This window comes from Poecile atricapillus, chromosome 1 (assembly GCF_030490865.1).
Source record: "Poecile atricapillus isolate bPoeAtr1 chromosome 1, bPoeAtr1.hap1, whole genome shotgun sequence".
In the NCBI taxonomy this organism is placed as follows: domain Eukaryota; kingdom Metazoa; phylum Chordata; class Aves; order Passeriformes; family Paridae; genus Poecile; species Poecile atricapillus.
In genome coordinates, this window is record NC_081249.1 from 64,444,400 (window position 1) to 64,458,225 (window position 13,826).

General features: G+C 36.5%; 1 protein-coding gene across 2 annotated transcripts in view; it reads right to left on the bottom strand.

Moving 5' to 3' along the window:
* Window positions 1-3,031: 3,031 nt before the first annotated feature.
* COG6 (component of oligomeric golgi complex 6) overlaps window positions 3,032-13,826 on the bottom strand; it is a 53,856-nt gene continuing 43,061 nt past the window's right edge. For both annotated transcript variants that reach the window (XM_058829583.1, XM_058829584.1), the window contains exons 16-19: window positions 12,463-12,570; window positions 10,981-11,034; window positions 8,928-9,007; window positions 3,032-5,404 (exon numbers count right to left, since the gene is read on the bottom strand). In XM_058829583.1, coding sequence (XP_058685566.1) covers window positions 5,257-5,404; window positions 8,928-9,007; window positions 10,981-11,034; window positions 12,463-12,570 — 390 coding nt within the window. In that variant the 3' untranslated portion in view covers window positions 3,032-5,256. The remainder of the gene's footprint in view (window positions 5,405-8,927; window positions 9,008-10,980; window positions 11,035-12,462; window positions 12,571-13,826) is intronic.

The window sequence follows — 13,826 nt, forward strand, 5'->3', positions numbered from 1 at the left end:
TCAGAAAACTGGCTTGCAATGAGTACAAAATATTTCACAAACTTTCAAACCCAGCTTTTCCTCCCCTTTTTCATTAACGGGCATCTTTTATCCTGTCCTAAGCAACAGCAACAAGACTAATTAGTTTAACAAGTACAACAAATGGTTTTATTGACAAAAAGAACCCTTTGAAATATACATTACATTCACAGAGGATTAAATTACACCCTATTATCCATTTTCCATAAAATAAAGATTACTTTGATAAATCACAACTAATGTTATCTTTGTCTGATAAGAACTCAGTACTTATTTGTGTGGCTTCTATAAATAGTGTGTTCTGATTTTTTTCCTCCCTAAAATAGTCAATGATACAGTCTGTCAGGCATTTTCCTGCAATTTGACAATGCCACATCTGTGAACCAGGCAGCAAGTGAAAGCTTCATTGTCTGAATATGAAACATGCAACAGTCTCTTTCTTTTCAGTCAGCCCCTCTGCAGTAATCTATCAAACACCTTTCAGCCATATCTTGCTACACCAATGTCTCCTTACTGCTAAAGTAAGTTAGTCAAAACAAACTCCTGTTAAGAGCAAAGCCTTTGTGGTTCATCTTTCTATTGTATGCAAAGTCAGTGTGGCAACCGTAGCATGAGGGGGTTGTACCCTCATTTAGGCCTTAATGTACAAGATATGTACAGAAATGTACAAAAGTGTACATTTTCAGGTGTAAAGCGCTCCTTTGTGCTTTGCCTTTCCTTAGCTTTGCACCAGAGGACTTTGCTGGAGATCTACCAGCACCATCTCTGGGTGGATAAACAGCTGGTCAAGGACCAAGCCAGAAGCAATGTCTTGTGTTTACGTCAGACCTGCATTAGCTCTGCACAAAGTGGCTCTTTACTAAAGGATAGAGAAAAGATATTGGAAAAAAGATCTTAGCATGCCAAGAGGTTCACCCACCTTTTGAGCATCTGGTAACAACCTACACCAAGCATGGCCATCCCCACTGGATCACAGCTCGGCTGCCTCGCTGGGCAGCCAACAGCTTAGCACAGCACAGCAGCACACGAGCAGCTTTAAAAAACTTCCAAGGACTTTGGTTCTGAAAAACTGAAGCTGATTTCCTACCGTGTAGTGGACTACCAGAGAGATTTGCCTTGCCACATGAATGGCATTGCCTCCCCTACCCCTTAGGACAAATATCCATGTTCAAATTGTATTAATTTCCCATTTTTTGAAATTCTTTCAAGAAACATATTTGCACTGAGTTCAACTACTGCTTTGTATGCACTGTCTGACTCAAAGCATCTCATTCTACTCTAAATATTCAAGGGTTAGAATTTATACAGCAGTTGTTAGATTGGCTTGAAAGGTTTGCAAAGTTCTTAAGACTGGTGGTTCTGGAAATCTTTAACAAATAAATTCAGTATGTGAGTTGAGTTATACTATTTTTGAAAATTCTCTTAACTTCTCGAACATCACATCAATTTAACATCCATTTGCAGCATATAACCCTACCCAGGCCATTTTGGATAGGTGTCCTCATCATAAGCAAATGTCTCTTTTCTCACATTATCCCTCAGAAGCAGGTGGCAGTGGATTTCAAATAAACCCACACCCATGTCTGTGATCCTTTCTGGAGGGTGTGTTTTGCTCATGGAAATATGTCTAACCTCTTCATTTAATTTTCAAAATTTTATAAGCATCCCACCCCCTGGGTTGCCCACAAAGTGACTCAGCAAGCCAAGGGATCAAAGAACAGATACAGTTTTTTAAATGAATGGAAAAGTTTAGCAGTTCTGAAAGTGTTTTCCCTCAAAACATATTTCAAAACATTAATAAAAATAATTACAGCTGAGTCTAACAGAATGCAGGGCTAGAGTCATAAATCTTAGAAAATAGGGAGGAGCACTCTGAAATGCTGCAAAGCAAATAGATTATCACCTTTCCAAACCCCTGCAAGCTTCTCTTTTCCTGTAATAGAAAACAAAAAATCACCATGGCTGCCGCTTGCTTGCTGTAACTAAAACAACTTTATATTGCATTTCCTCAGTGGTATGTGCATACTTATAAAGCAGGAAGGAGGAAATTGTACACATAGGAGTGAACACACAGGAATTGCACCAGTGCAGACAAACCACCTTGGGTTCAACCCAACTCAACTCCATATCTTGCTGCTCACTGGATAGTCTGTGGGTGATAAAGTCCTGGGAACCTAATTCTGTTTTAGGGACTCACATATTGGAATCAAAGGTAAGGTCCTGACGTAACAAATGAAGGAAGATCCACATCTTGGAGGACTCAGAGACCCCTTATGTACATGCCAGAGGGCCAAACTCCACCTTGCTTATTCCATCTCCTGCCTCCCATATTTTGCACTGATTTACGCACAGCTGCTGAATTCAAAAGAGAAGAAACAGACCTGCCCCATCTCATACTACACAACAGTCAGAGGGCTGGGTGCTCGCCAGGAAGATGGGATATGTTGATTCCAAACTCCTCTGGCCCAGAACCCAGCTCTCCCACTTCCCAGGAAAGTGCTCTTTGTACCAGACAACACATCTGTTCTCAGAAGGAGGCTGCCAGGGTGTCACACACAGGGAGTGCTGCCTGCTATGGGCAGTGTGCAAACCCCTCTCTTTTCCCACCTTCCCCAGGCATGGCCCAGCACAGAGCAGGGAATCGCTCTCTGCAGGAAAAGCCACATCCCTCCAGGAAAAGTGATAAGGACCAACAGCAGAAGGGCTGACTGACTCAGCCCAGCCATGAGAGCATCTCTTCAGCCATGGGATGCTCAAGTCAGAGCTGCAGTAACTGGTCTGAAAATGGGCCAGGTACTGACATCCAGAGTGACTTCATTTACCGCAATGTTTATGGATCCTCTAGCTAGTCAGGGGACTGCACCTTCAAGGTTCCTAGCATGGAAATCTTGGGAATTTGTAAAATAAAAGGGTCAGAAATGCCAAGATGGGAAAGACAGATAATAATCTAACCACATTTTCTTTTTATTCACAGGAAGACAACACAGAGAAAGGAACAACATGGAAGACAGAGTCAGTAAGTCAAATATTTTTATTGAAGTCCTTTCTTATTTGTGACCATTGGTCATTAATTTTAATTGCACAGACCAAAATTAGCAATTGACTTGAATTTTCCTAAATAACATCTTTTATAGCTTTTGCATTTTTACCAAGAGAAGACAAAATCATGAGTAGGTCTCTAAATGGAATCAAAGATAGGAAGCAACTTCTTACTAATCCTCATGCAAGCTACAGATTATTGGAGACTGAGGTTGAGCAGTATCAGGAAAAAGTTCACTCTTATGAGTATGCTCATCTCAAGCTAATTTATAGTCCTTTCACAACTGATGTAATTTTCATATATTAGATAATAATTACAGGCATATTAAGTGATATTAACACTATTAAACAACAATGAACAGCCACCTGAATGTATACTATGGCAATGCAAAATCTGAGTAATATAAAGAGCCTTAGCTGGTAATTTTCCATTACAGCTTTTCTAAGCTTCTAGATTTTTTTTGTCTTACAGGTCTAGAGATTTTAAATAGAATAAATCTAACATTCATATTTACAGAAAGATTTATGCCTGGCCCAAGAACTCCAGGGTCACTTACACTTTCTATACCAACAAATTACTCCCATTTGGAAAAGGAGCTATTGCTTTATTGTGGCATTACCACAGAAGCTGTTTTCTGAGTGCACTGAATGCATTTTGTGCAATGAGTCTTCCAAGAGGCTAAAATGTATTGCTGCTGCTCTTTATGTCTTGCTCTTTTGCAAGCATACACTAAGCTGTGGACTTGGCTGCCACCAAGTATGTATTTTATATGTGGGCTATTACTACTAATAAAAGTAAAATAAGTTATTCAATATGAATGACTGCTCCTCTCCCCCTTGATGTACATAAAATAAGCCACATATAATGGGAGAGTAAACTCAGGCGACTGTAATAACTCTGTGACACTCCTACAGTAACAAAGACAAGAAAAAAAGTAAAATGCTTCCAACAAAACAGTTCATTTAAATTATCCTTTAAAAACAAATGAACAAAAAATCCTAGTCACAAATCCTTTCTACTAATTTTTTGTTTCTTGAAGGTTTCTCTTTAACAATACTTTCCCAAAAAATAACTATGCTTAAGGTATTTGCAGATAATTATCACAAGACCAAAAGAGAACATGTATCCTACTTAATTTCCTCTTTTCCTGGAAGCAGAAGTTCCCTAAATAACTTTGTAATATAAAGGCTTCTACACAGGGAAGCTTCAGCTTGCACCAAAGGAGGAAAGAAATGAAAGCTTTCTATGGCTTTCTGTGCATCTGACTGGGAAACCTACACACCCCAGCTCTCCCATAAATCCCAAGTGATGTAAACCATGAAAATCTCTTGGTGGATTATGAACTGAGTAAATACTTGAACTAGAGCAGATGGACATTTTCCTGTACATAAAACCAAACCAGACAAAAATCATGTACATGTGAGGGAGGAATGGACATAGTGTTGTGCAAACCACTTTCCTAACCTACATTGTTACTGGTCCCAGCCTTAGGAGATCAGCAAGTTTCAACTGATACAAGGATTCCTACTGAAAACAAAACTCCTTCCAGTAAAACAGAATTAGAAAAATAATTTAAAGCATTAAGTTACAGGTTATGTATAAGCACCGAGTCACAAACATTTTTTTTCTGACAGAAAACACCAGAAAATAGATTGCAAAAAACCACACAAATTTTGCCTCAAAGATTTAATCAACAGGATTTGCAAGAGAGCATCAAGTATTCTGAAATGATTTATGAGCTGCAAAAGTGATGCATGAGTCATTTGAAGTGTATCAGTTGTATTAAAATTTCAGTTATTGGTGTTTACTGATGGCAGGCTGAGAAAAAAAGAGTGAGAGAACAGACAACAGAGCAAATAAAAATTTGACACTGGTTCAACCTGTAGTTGAAAGGATTATGTACAGCAAGGAAAAAAGCTTTTCTCCTTTTTCAAAGAGATTGCACATTGTCAAGGTCCACTTCCATCAGAGAAATACATTAAAATAATTTTCAATCTATATTCTATTTTCTGGCCTATTGAAAGTATTCAAAGACACAGGAAAGACTAGGTTTCTGCCAAGCAGATTAAAGAAAACTGCATTCCTACATATTTTAACTATACAGTTACACATCCAAATTCAAAGCAGAAAAATAATTCAATGCAAATACTCAAGAAATCCAGAATTACAGATTCTGATAAATCTGGGGGATGCCAAGACTATGAAAGGAGCGCCTGAACTTGATGAGGAGATCTGTGTAGGATGGTTTCTGGATCCTTATATTCATTTGAAGGATCCATCACAGCTGCATACAACTCACTGTAAGCTCTGCAGACCAGTTCTGTTGACTGTTTTATTATCTGCTCTCTAAAAAAGAAAACAAAATAACATAATTTGCAAATTGTAGGGAATATAACTGTACTACAGACATGGAATTAAATATACACATTAATAATAAACATTAATTTATTTTTTTAAAAAGGCTTCTTCCTCTCATTGTATTGTACACAGATAAACTCACATATATGACCTGATAACCAAGACAGGAACTTCTTTATTTCTACAATCAAGCAAAAGGATTAAATTTGCATACATCAGTTTCCCACCTGCACACGCCTGTATCTTTTAAAAGACTGATAAACTTAGTGGTCTACCTTCTATCTCCAGTGGCTTCTCACTGTCTTTTGTAAATACACACTTTTTTTTTATCTACTAGCAAATATATTCTGTTTGTTTTATCTTGACAGCAAGATTCCATAATCAGACAAAAACTAGTCATAGTGGTCAGAGATTTAAAACACAGCCTTTTACCAACAATGCTATGAAGTCTATGTACTGTTATTTTTCTGGAGATAAATGAGTAACAATGCACACAGACTGAATGCTAAATTTAACTGGAAAGTTTAGTATTTTTTAAAGACAACCTAATAATTTTATTTTACATTGCCCATTAAATCAGTTTACTTTAATCATCATGGTGATAGTGCTTACAGTAGCAGATGAATTTTTATCTATTAGGAACTGCAGTTACAACTATTTTACAGCCAAACCCATGCAACGGGAACTCCAGCAGAAGCTGAGGAAACCAAGGTAACCACAAACCCAGATTCAGCCCTGCTGTAATATGCAGCAGAGAAATAAAGGCAACAAAACTGCATCCACTAAAATCAGGGCTGAATTCACAGACTGTTGGGAATTGACAAGTTGAAGAAATTTCAAAGATAAAGTACAAAAATCTTTGTCTTTGCAGGAAACATTAAGGAACAGAGGCTATGAGAAAGCAGATTAGAAGACCAAACCTGCATTTTACTCTGACACACAGTATCCAGGTTTTTTTTATATACAGCATCAACTGCCAGTATTACTAGGTTATTAGGATATCTAAAATAAAAGACTTTCCTTATAATAGCAAACCCAAACCCACTATTATAAGGGAAATATAGTCAGGGTGCTCAGGTAAGACAACTGTCTCTGACCTCAGCCTGGGATCACTAAGGTACTGTAACATGACAATCCTTTATGAAAGAATTGCACACTGAATTTGTGTAGAACTAGTGTACCAAATGAATAAATAAAAAAAGCTTGTTAAAATATTCAGAGGACTGAACAGAATCACATGTGTTGTTCAATCAAATAATGTCAGTGTCATTAATCAGTACATTAGGATTTCAGTTGCCATAACAACGTGATACATTTATTACTAACACAATTGGCAGCACTTGCTAAAAATAGTAATCCCAGCATTCAGTTTCTGTGATCCAACACGAATGAAAAGAGCTCTTCAAGACCAACAACCACATGAATACATAGCTTAAGGCTTTTTAAATGAGTGAAGGAATTTGAAAGACAAGAGCATGCACTGGTAACGTTGGAAGGAATGTTCTTCACAGTTGCAAAGCTTAAATGGTATTGCCAATGAGTATATCATACACTGGTCCCTTATCACAGCATGTGGTCTGATTCTGAGAACCAAAGACCTCATAGGTTACAGCTCTCAATTATCTGATTTGAGGAAAAATATCTTCAAAATTGAAAATTCCAACTACTATAGCCAGGGATTAAAATTATAGCACTAGTTACATGTTTTGCTTGAATTTTGAGAAAATTCAGGATTTTCAAGGCTGATTTACTATTGAAAATATTGACTGTCAAGACAGCAATTCTACAAGCATCTCTGTAAATGGGCATTTTAACTTCAGAAGGATTGCGTGTTTAAAAGTAGTTGTTTGAAAGCTAATGGGCTGATTTATTTCTTTTGTTTTCACTCTGAGCAGAACCTGACCTATAGCATTGATTACAGCAGGTTAATAAACTTCTGCATGTTAGCTGAGTTGAAGCAGCTATAGCAATCATCCTCACAAAAGGCTTCTTTCTTACCTCTCAACTGTCCACTGCTGCAAGATAATACGAATTCAGCTTAAAATGTGCTGAGAGGTTTAAAAAGCTTATCAATGAGATAAGGCTAAGAGTGCCTATATAACCAGTTTATCTTGGCTCATCTGACAGAAGGATTGATTAAGTTCAAGTAATTTCACTGTGCCAGAGTCTTTATGGTAGCATAGAGCCTACCTCTTAAAACTGCCTCTGTGTTAGCAATGAAAAGTTGAGGCTTTCAAAATACATTTACTGTCATTACAATTTTTAAATAGATTTACATTTAAGAAAATATATCAAGAGCCAAAATGCAGGTTTAATGCCCTGACACTGAGAAGCAGAAATTGTGGTGTTTCAATGACATTACTGGTGAAGTTATGGTGTTTGATCTGTACAGTGCACAGACCCACAACAGGGTCAGCTCTGCCAGCTGAGCTGTGGGAATGGTAAATCTGGCAGAGACACCCAATGCCAGCTGAAGAACACCAGCATTCCCTGTGCCCACCAAGCTCCACCTGTATGGTGTGACACTGGAAGTCTTTGGATGAGGAGAACCTGAGCAATGCAGCACCAGAACCTGGCAGCTGGACTAGCTGATCACTGTAGGTCCCTTCCAACTGAACTGTTCTATTCAATTCCCAACAATAATTATTTTTCCCTTGACACATCATTTTTTAATTGCAAGATGCTGTAATACAACCCCACAGAGGACAAGCACTAATAATGGAACTTCACACTGTTGCATTATGTAAAATGTGATGTGCTTGTCTCAGTTTCTGGTATATTCGGTTACCTGCATTCTTCACAGAAGTGTGAAAAATTGTGTCAAGGAAAGTTTTTGATCAGTGCAACATATAATTCTCTGAGTTTAGTACTACAGAAAGTCTTCATGTGATTCACATTTAATTGGAAAGGCATTCATGGCACTTTCCCTTGCCTTAGGGTTCAGTCATGCTCAAAAAACAAGAGATAAATAATAAAGTTCTTACTTCCATACTTCAAAGAAGAAATCTCTAAAAAAAATACATTAGGTGAAAAGTAAAATAATCTCAGCAAAATATTCAATGAGACAGAATGCCAATACTCTACAGCAGAAGACAACAAAGGTGAAAATTCTAGAAGTGACAAAGCAGTGGGGATAAAAGAAAATTTGGAGAATTATATATTTCACCTGTCTTTGGAAAGCTTACAAAATAGTTCTAAAACAATTTACCACCTAGTTGATAAAAAATTGCTGACACAGCAGACCATGTTCAAAATAGATTAATGTAATTCATCTTGATAGTATCTCTTAAATCAAGGGTAACTACTTCAGAAAGTTACAGAATTAGATACTCCTCGCTGCTTGTTCAAAAGGAGGAGAATCGGAACAAAACTGAATTGCGACCTGAAGGACAATGCAAATATCATCCCAGCTGATAACTTGAATTCTCATCATGATTCACTAAAACTTAATCAAATTCAATTTTGTGATCATTATTCAGGCATAATAGAAATTCAGAGGCAAGGCACTTACTTCACAGTGGCACTCAGAAGGAAATTCAGCTGGGACATTAACAGGCTATCTGGAGCAGACAGATAACGATCAAACTGAGCCTGCAATTAGAGAATATGAGATCAACATATTAACACCTTGCTATTACACAAAAATAGGCAAAACCACCATTTCTGAAAACATCCCTGATTACATTAAGAAATAGAACTTAATTGTCCAAAACAAATGATTGACTTCAGCACCTCTGCCACCAAAATTTTATTTCTGACTCTGAGGAATACGAGTGGAGGGTAAATAATGAGAATCTAGTTTTTATAATTATCCATCTCAGCTTTCAATGCAGCTGGTGCAGGTACTTATACATCACTGAAGATCACACTGAGTCTATTCAATGCAGAGGCAATACAAGACAGCTTCAGAGCTATCTACTATCTACTCTGTCCAAATTAGACATGTTGCTTGATTCTTTTTGCATGTTTCTTTTTACTTTTTGGCAGGGAGTCACTGCTTATGTTGGGAAAAACAAAGCACATATCACCCACTTCAGGCTTCTTGAACCACTTCTAAGCCTACTTCTCTTTCTCACAGAATAAAGTGATAAGAAGAGCCATACTTTGATTCTAAGCAAAAACATTACTCCTGTCTTTAAGTCAGTCAGAAAAATTGTGCCTGCCCCACTCCTGGCAGTGTTCATGGCCAGGCTGGAACAAGATAGTCCTTAAGGTCTGCTGCAACCCAAATCATTCTGTGACTGTGTGGTCAAGTGGGTGACTACTGAGAAGATGAAACCAGGTCTTCTCACAGGTGAAAACAGAAGAATATTGAACACGTATCACACCAGGAAGCATTTTAATTAGATAGTGAGAGGAAAAATTATTATCAGATGTGTCATCAAACATTGAACAGATTATCCAAAAGACCTGTATAACCTCCATCCTTGGAATTACTCATTAAGACAAGGCCCTAAGTAAGTTTATCTAACTGATGGCAACCTTCCATCATTCATTCAACCTTCCATTCATTCACTGAATGAAAATTCTCAGGGTGGTAAATCCTAAAATCCCCATCCATCCATCATTTAAAACAGTGTTACACATGTATAATTTAAAGAGAAGGTCCCCAAGCTGAAGCCTTTAAATTTGTTGTTAGTCTACAAGACTATGATAAATAGAAGATATTTTAAATGCAAAATTGCTAAGTTTTAATAAGAATGCATGCTGATCTGAGTAAACCACTGAGTGCTCTATGCCAGAGCTCTGTTCACCCAACCAGCTTGGGAACTGCTGGTTTAAATCCTGAAGAGAAAAAAATGGGTTACACTATCATAATTGGGATGCTTTCAAGTTTTTTTTAAAAACCTTTTAAAATCCCATTTTTTCCATGGGTGTGTACATATACTGCTATATGAGCAGGCCTTTACAGTTAAACTTTTAGAATAAAGCTAAACTTGGCTAAGCAAGAAGAGTGAGAGATTACACATTATTGCCTACTGAACTGTGATATTGCTATCTCTATGCAAAATAGCCTTCACACACGCTAAGAAAAAATATCAGCTGATAATTTGCTTTAAAATATATTGTAGCTTTCAACATAAAAAAACCATAACTGTGACATGCACCCAGAATCTAACTTCTGAGTAAAGCTGAACTACTTGCATAAATTTAAAGCCTTAGGACTAAGATTATAAATGATAGCAGAACCTATATTTCAAAGCATAGGGGCAAAAAAAAGAAACTTTGGTGATTAAAACTAATTAGAGCTAAGTATTTGCTTTTAGCAATTTAAGATGACTCATGGGACAGCATTGTTGTAAGTAAAGATCTGCTTCTCAAGGCTTAGAAAATAATATTCTATTACTACCTTTTCAGAAATAATTTATGTATTTATTACTTCAAGTGGTCAAATTACTACAAATGAAGAATTCCCAGACATGTAATTCAGCTATTCTTAAAGAGCAGGACTGATTAGATGAGTATCTTCTACTACAGATGAGTATCTTCTAATCACATAATTAACAGTATTCTTTACCATGTCACAGCATCACCACCATAATATGAAAGTTATAAATGCTTACCATTGCAACCTTCAGGGACACGGAATCCATACTTGATAAATTTGAAAGAGGACCCTAAACATCAACAATCAAACAGGGGGATAAAAAAGGTCATACTAGCACATAGAAACAGAGAAATAATAAAGACTACTATCAGTTCAGTAGTTAGTTTTTATTTGGTCCCACTACAAGATCTTAAATGTTTGGAAACTCTCACCATTTCAGTAGTGAAATGCTGTTAACAGCTCATTTGTATTCCACCACTCCCTTAAATTAAAAGCTGAGAATATGGAATTATTATTATGTCCTTTCAAATAATTTTCTTCCTTCTTCACCATTAAATAAAGCAAAAAATAGCCTTCCACAAGGTCTAGAATAAAAACTGAACCGCAAACTGGCTACATCACCTTGGTAATCTGGACTTAAGAGACAACAACTTTGCTCTGTCTATCTGCTCTTGAACTGTGAAGAGTTCAGACCCACTTCCCAGTAAACCTTCTGTGCTGGTATGGCAGTACAATGCACAAATGCTGCTTAACCCCCCAGCAAATTCTGTGACAACATCACCTCTGCAGCCAGGCAGCTGTACAGACAGAAATGAAAATTGCTACATTAACAACCATTAACAACCTGCCCTAGTCAACTTGAAATTGGTTTTAAAACAGGAGATAGGCTCATGAATAGAAAACTAAGTTGAGTTATTAATCAGATTATTTATACATTTATTTATTCATCTTTATACATAAAAATCTGTTGAGTTTGGGCACTTTATGCAAAATTATTAGCTGAAGAAACAACATAAAGCTCTTCAACAGAGTTCTGCTTTCTCCAGAAAACACTGTTTTTCACTTCTACAAAAGATCACAAAAGGACATAGGCACAGCTGAAGGCAAGAAGGGCTGTATTAACACCTACCACATTGCAACTGTGCTTCACAAGAAAGGGAGAGCATGAGCTCTGAATTCCAGTTTTCAGCTCCTCTAAGAAATCTCAAGTTTTCACTTTGAGAATCTCACTGTCTTGGTACTAGAATAGCTACAGCAACAAATAAGGATGAAAGAAGAAACTATTTCAAACTACTACTAAACTCATCTGCCAGTTTTCCACAGAAGGAAAAAAACAGCAATTACCAAATGCATGCAGCTATCTATGGACTCCATGCGTGGTGCCACAGGAAGCAATGAAGAAGCTGAATGCTGCTTACATATACAGCAGGTCTAGTATGTCCTAGGTGCAATGGGAATGCTGATATGCAGACCCAGTGTGTACCAGACAAGCGGTACAGGGCTGCTGCACACCAGCTCTGCTAGGCCTGCTGAACACACAGTAAAAAAAGCTGTAGCTGCAAGTGCCTGCATCTAAAAGTCCTGGTCCCATGTGAAAAACCAACATTACTGAACCTTTGCTTTCAGAGGAAGCTAATTTGCAAAAACATTAGGGCGTAATTTCCACTAGTTGGCAAGTGTGTGATACCCCCTCAACATGTAAATTCTGTAAGCTCACCTGTTCGGGTTTGTGCTGCTGCAGAGCGTTATAAATGTAACTCAGACCAGCTCTTGTTAATACGTAGGAAGCTTGCTCATTTATGAGTGTATCTAAATGAGCTTCAATCTGAAATATTAAGCGTAAGGTATTTATAAAGAGTGTGCGAGAATATTAAATGTAACAAGTTCTGGGGTTGAAAGGTCTAGAAACACAAGAAAAAAAAACCAAGAAGAGTGATCAACAAACAAGGAAATACTACAAATACATACAGCATAATTATTTTATCCATTTATATCTTTCGTATTACAAGGAACCAATAATAAAAATGCAGAGAATTTTCTGATGTCTGATCAATAAAAACCTAGATTTTTTGTATTTGAAAATACAACACCACCAAAAATGAAGATTATACACTCGATCTTAAAAATTCCTATATAATTTTATTTTCCTATAAGTCTTTGAAAATATGTGATAAAAATCATTCAACTCTTATTGAAAATACTGACAACAACATGGCAATTTTACAATAAACAAGAGACAGTCTTTCACAAGGAAAATAAAATCGAAAATAAATCATACTAAGAATTGATTTTAAAGTCAATACTGATAAATGTGTATTGAAAATAGTCAACCGATTTTTGAAAAAAGTCAGCTGAAAGAATAGACAATATTACAGTTATCCACTTTGTTTTAGTTATCTTCATATGAAAAAACTTTTAAGAGCATTTTACATTCATAATGTAATCTTTACTTTGCAAGAAAACCTAATCCCTAAATCCAGTCACAGCAGCAGCAATAATTTTTCAGTTTGAGCAGTCTCAGAAAGCCATTTGGGTATATATATATTATTATTTCATTTTTACAGATAACTAGCCCACAATTTTTTTTTTTCCAAATCCTAAAGAAAAAAATATAATATATTTATAAGCTTTTTTTAAATAAGTCTAGTAAAATGTAAGACTCTTTTGTCTGATACTTAGAGTTCACCTTTTTACTTCCTAAGATTGTTTAGAAAAACACACTTTCCTTTTTAAATCAGAAGGGAAATCTTAATATTTCAATTTGGAGTTTTTAACTGTCTTTGTGAGTTCTTTTTCTATGAAAAATGTTTCTCCTATTAAATATGCCATTCTAACTCCACTTGAATAACCTACTTATGTATAATCTTAAAGATTTTTTTCAGTCTGTTCCTGTATTTGTAAAATGTTTGAAGAAAGTAAATGATATTAAATGTGTAAGCTTCAGCTCTACTGCTTTTCTGAAGAATAAATCAATTGCAACATTTACTGTGAAAGGAACTCTGATAAAAGAAATTAGAAATACCCCAGACAGTTTGGTGAGGTTGTCTGTTTGTTTGTTTCAGAGCTAAAAGGTGCTAGAAA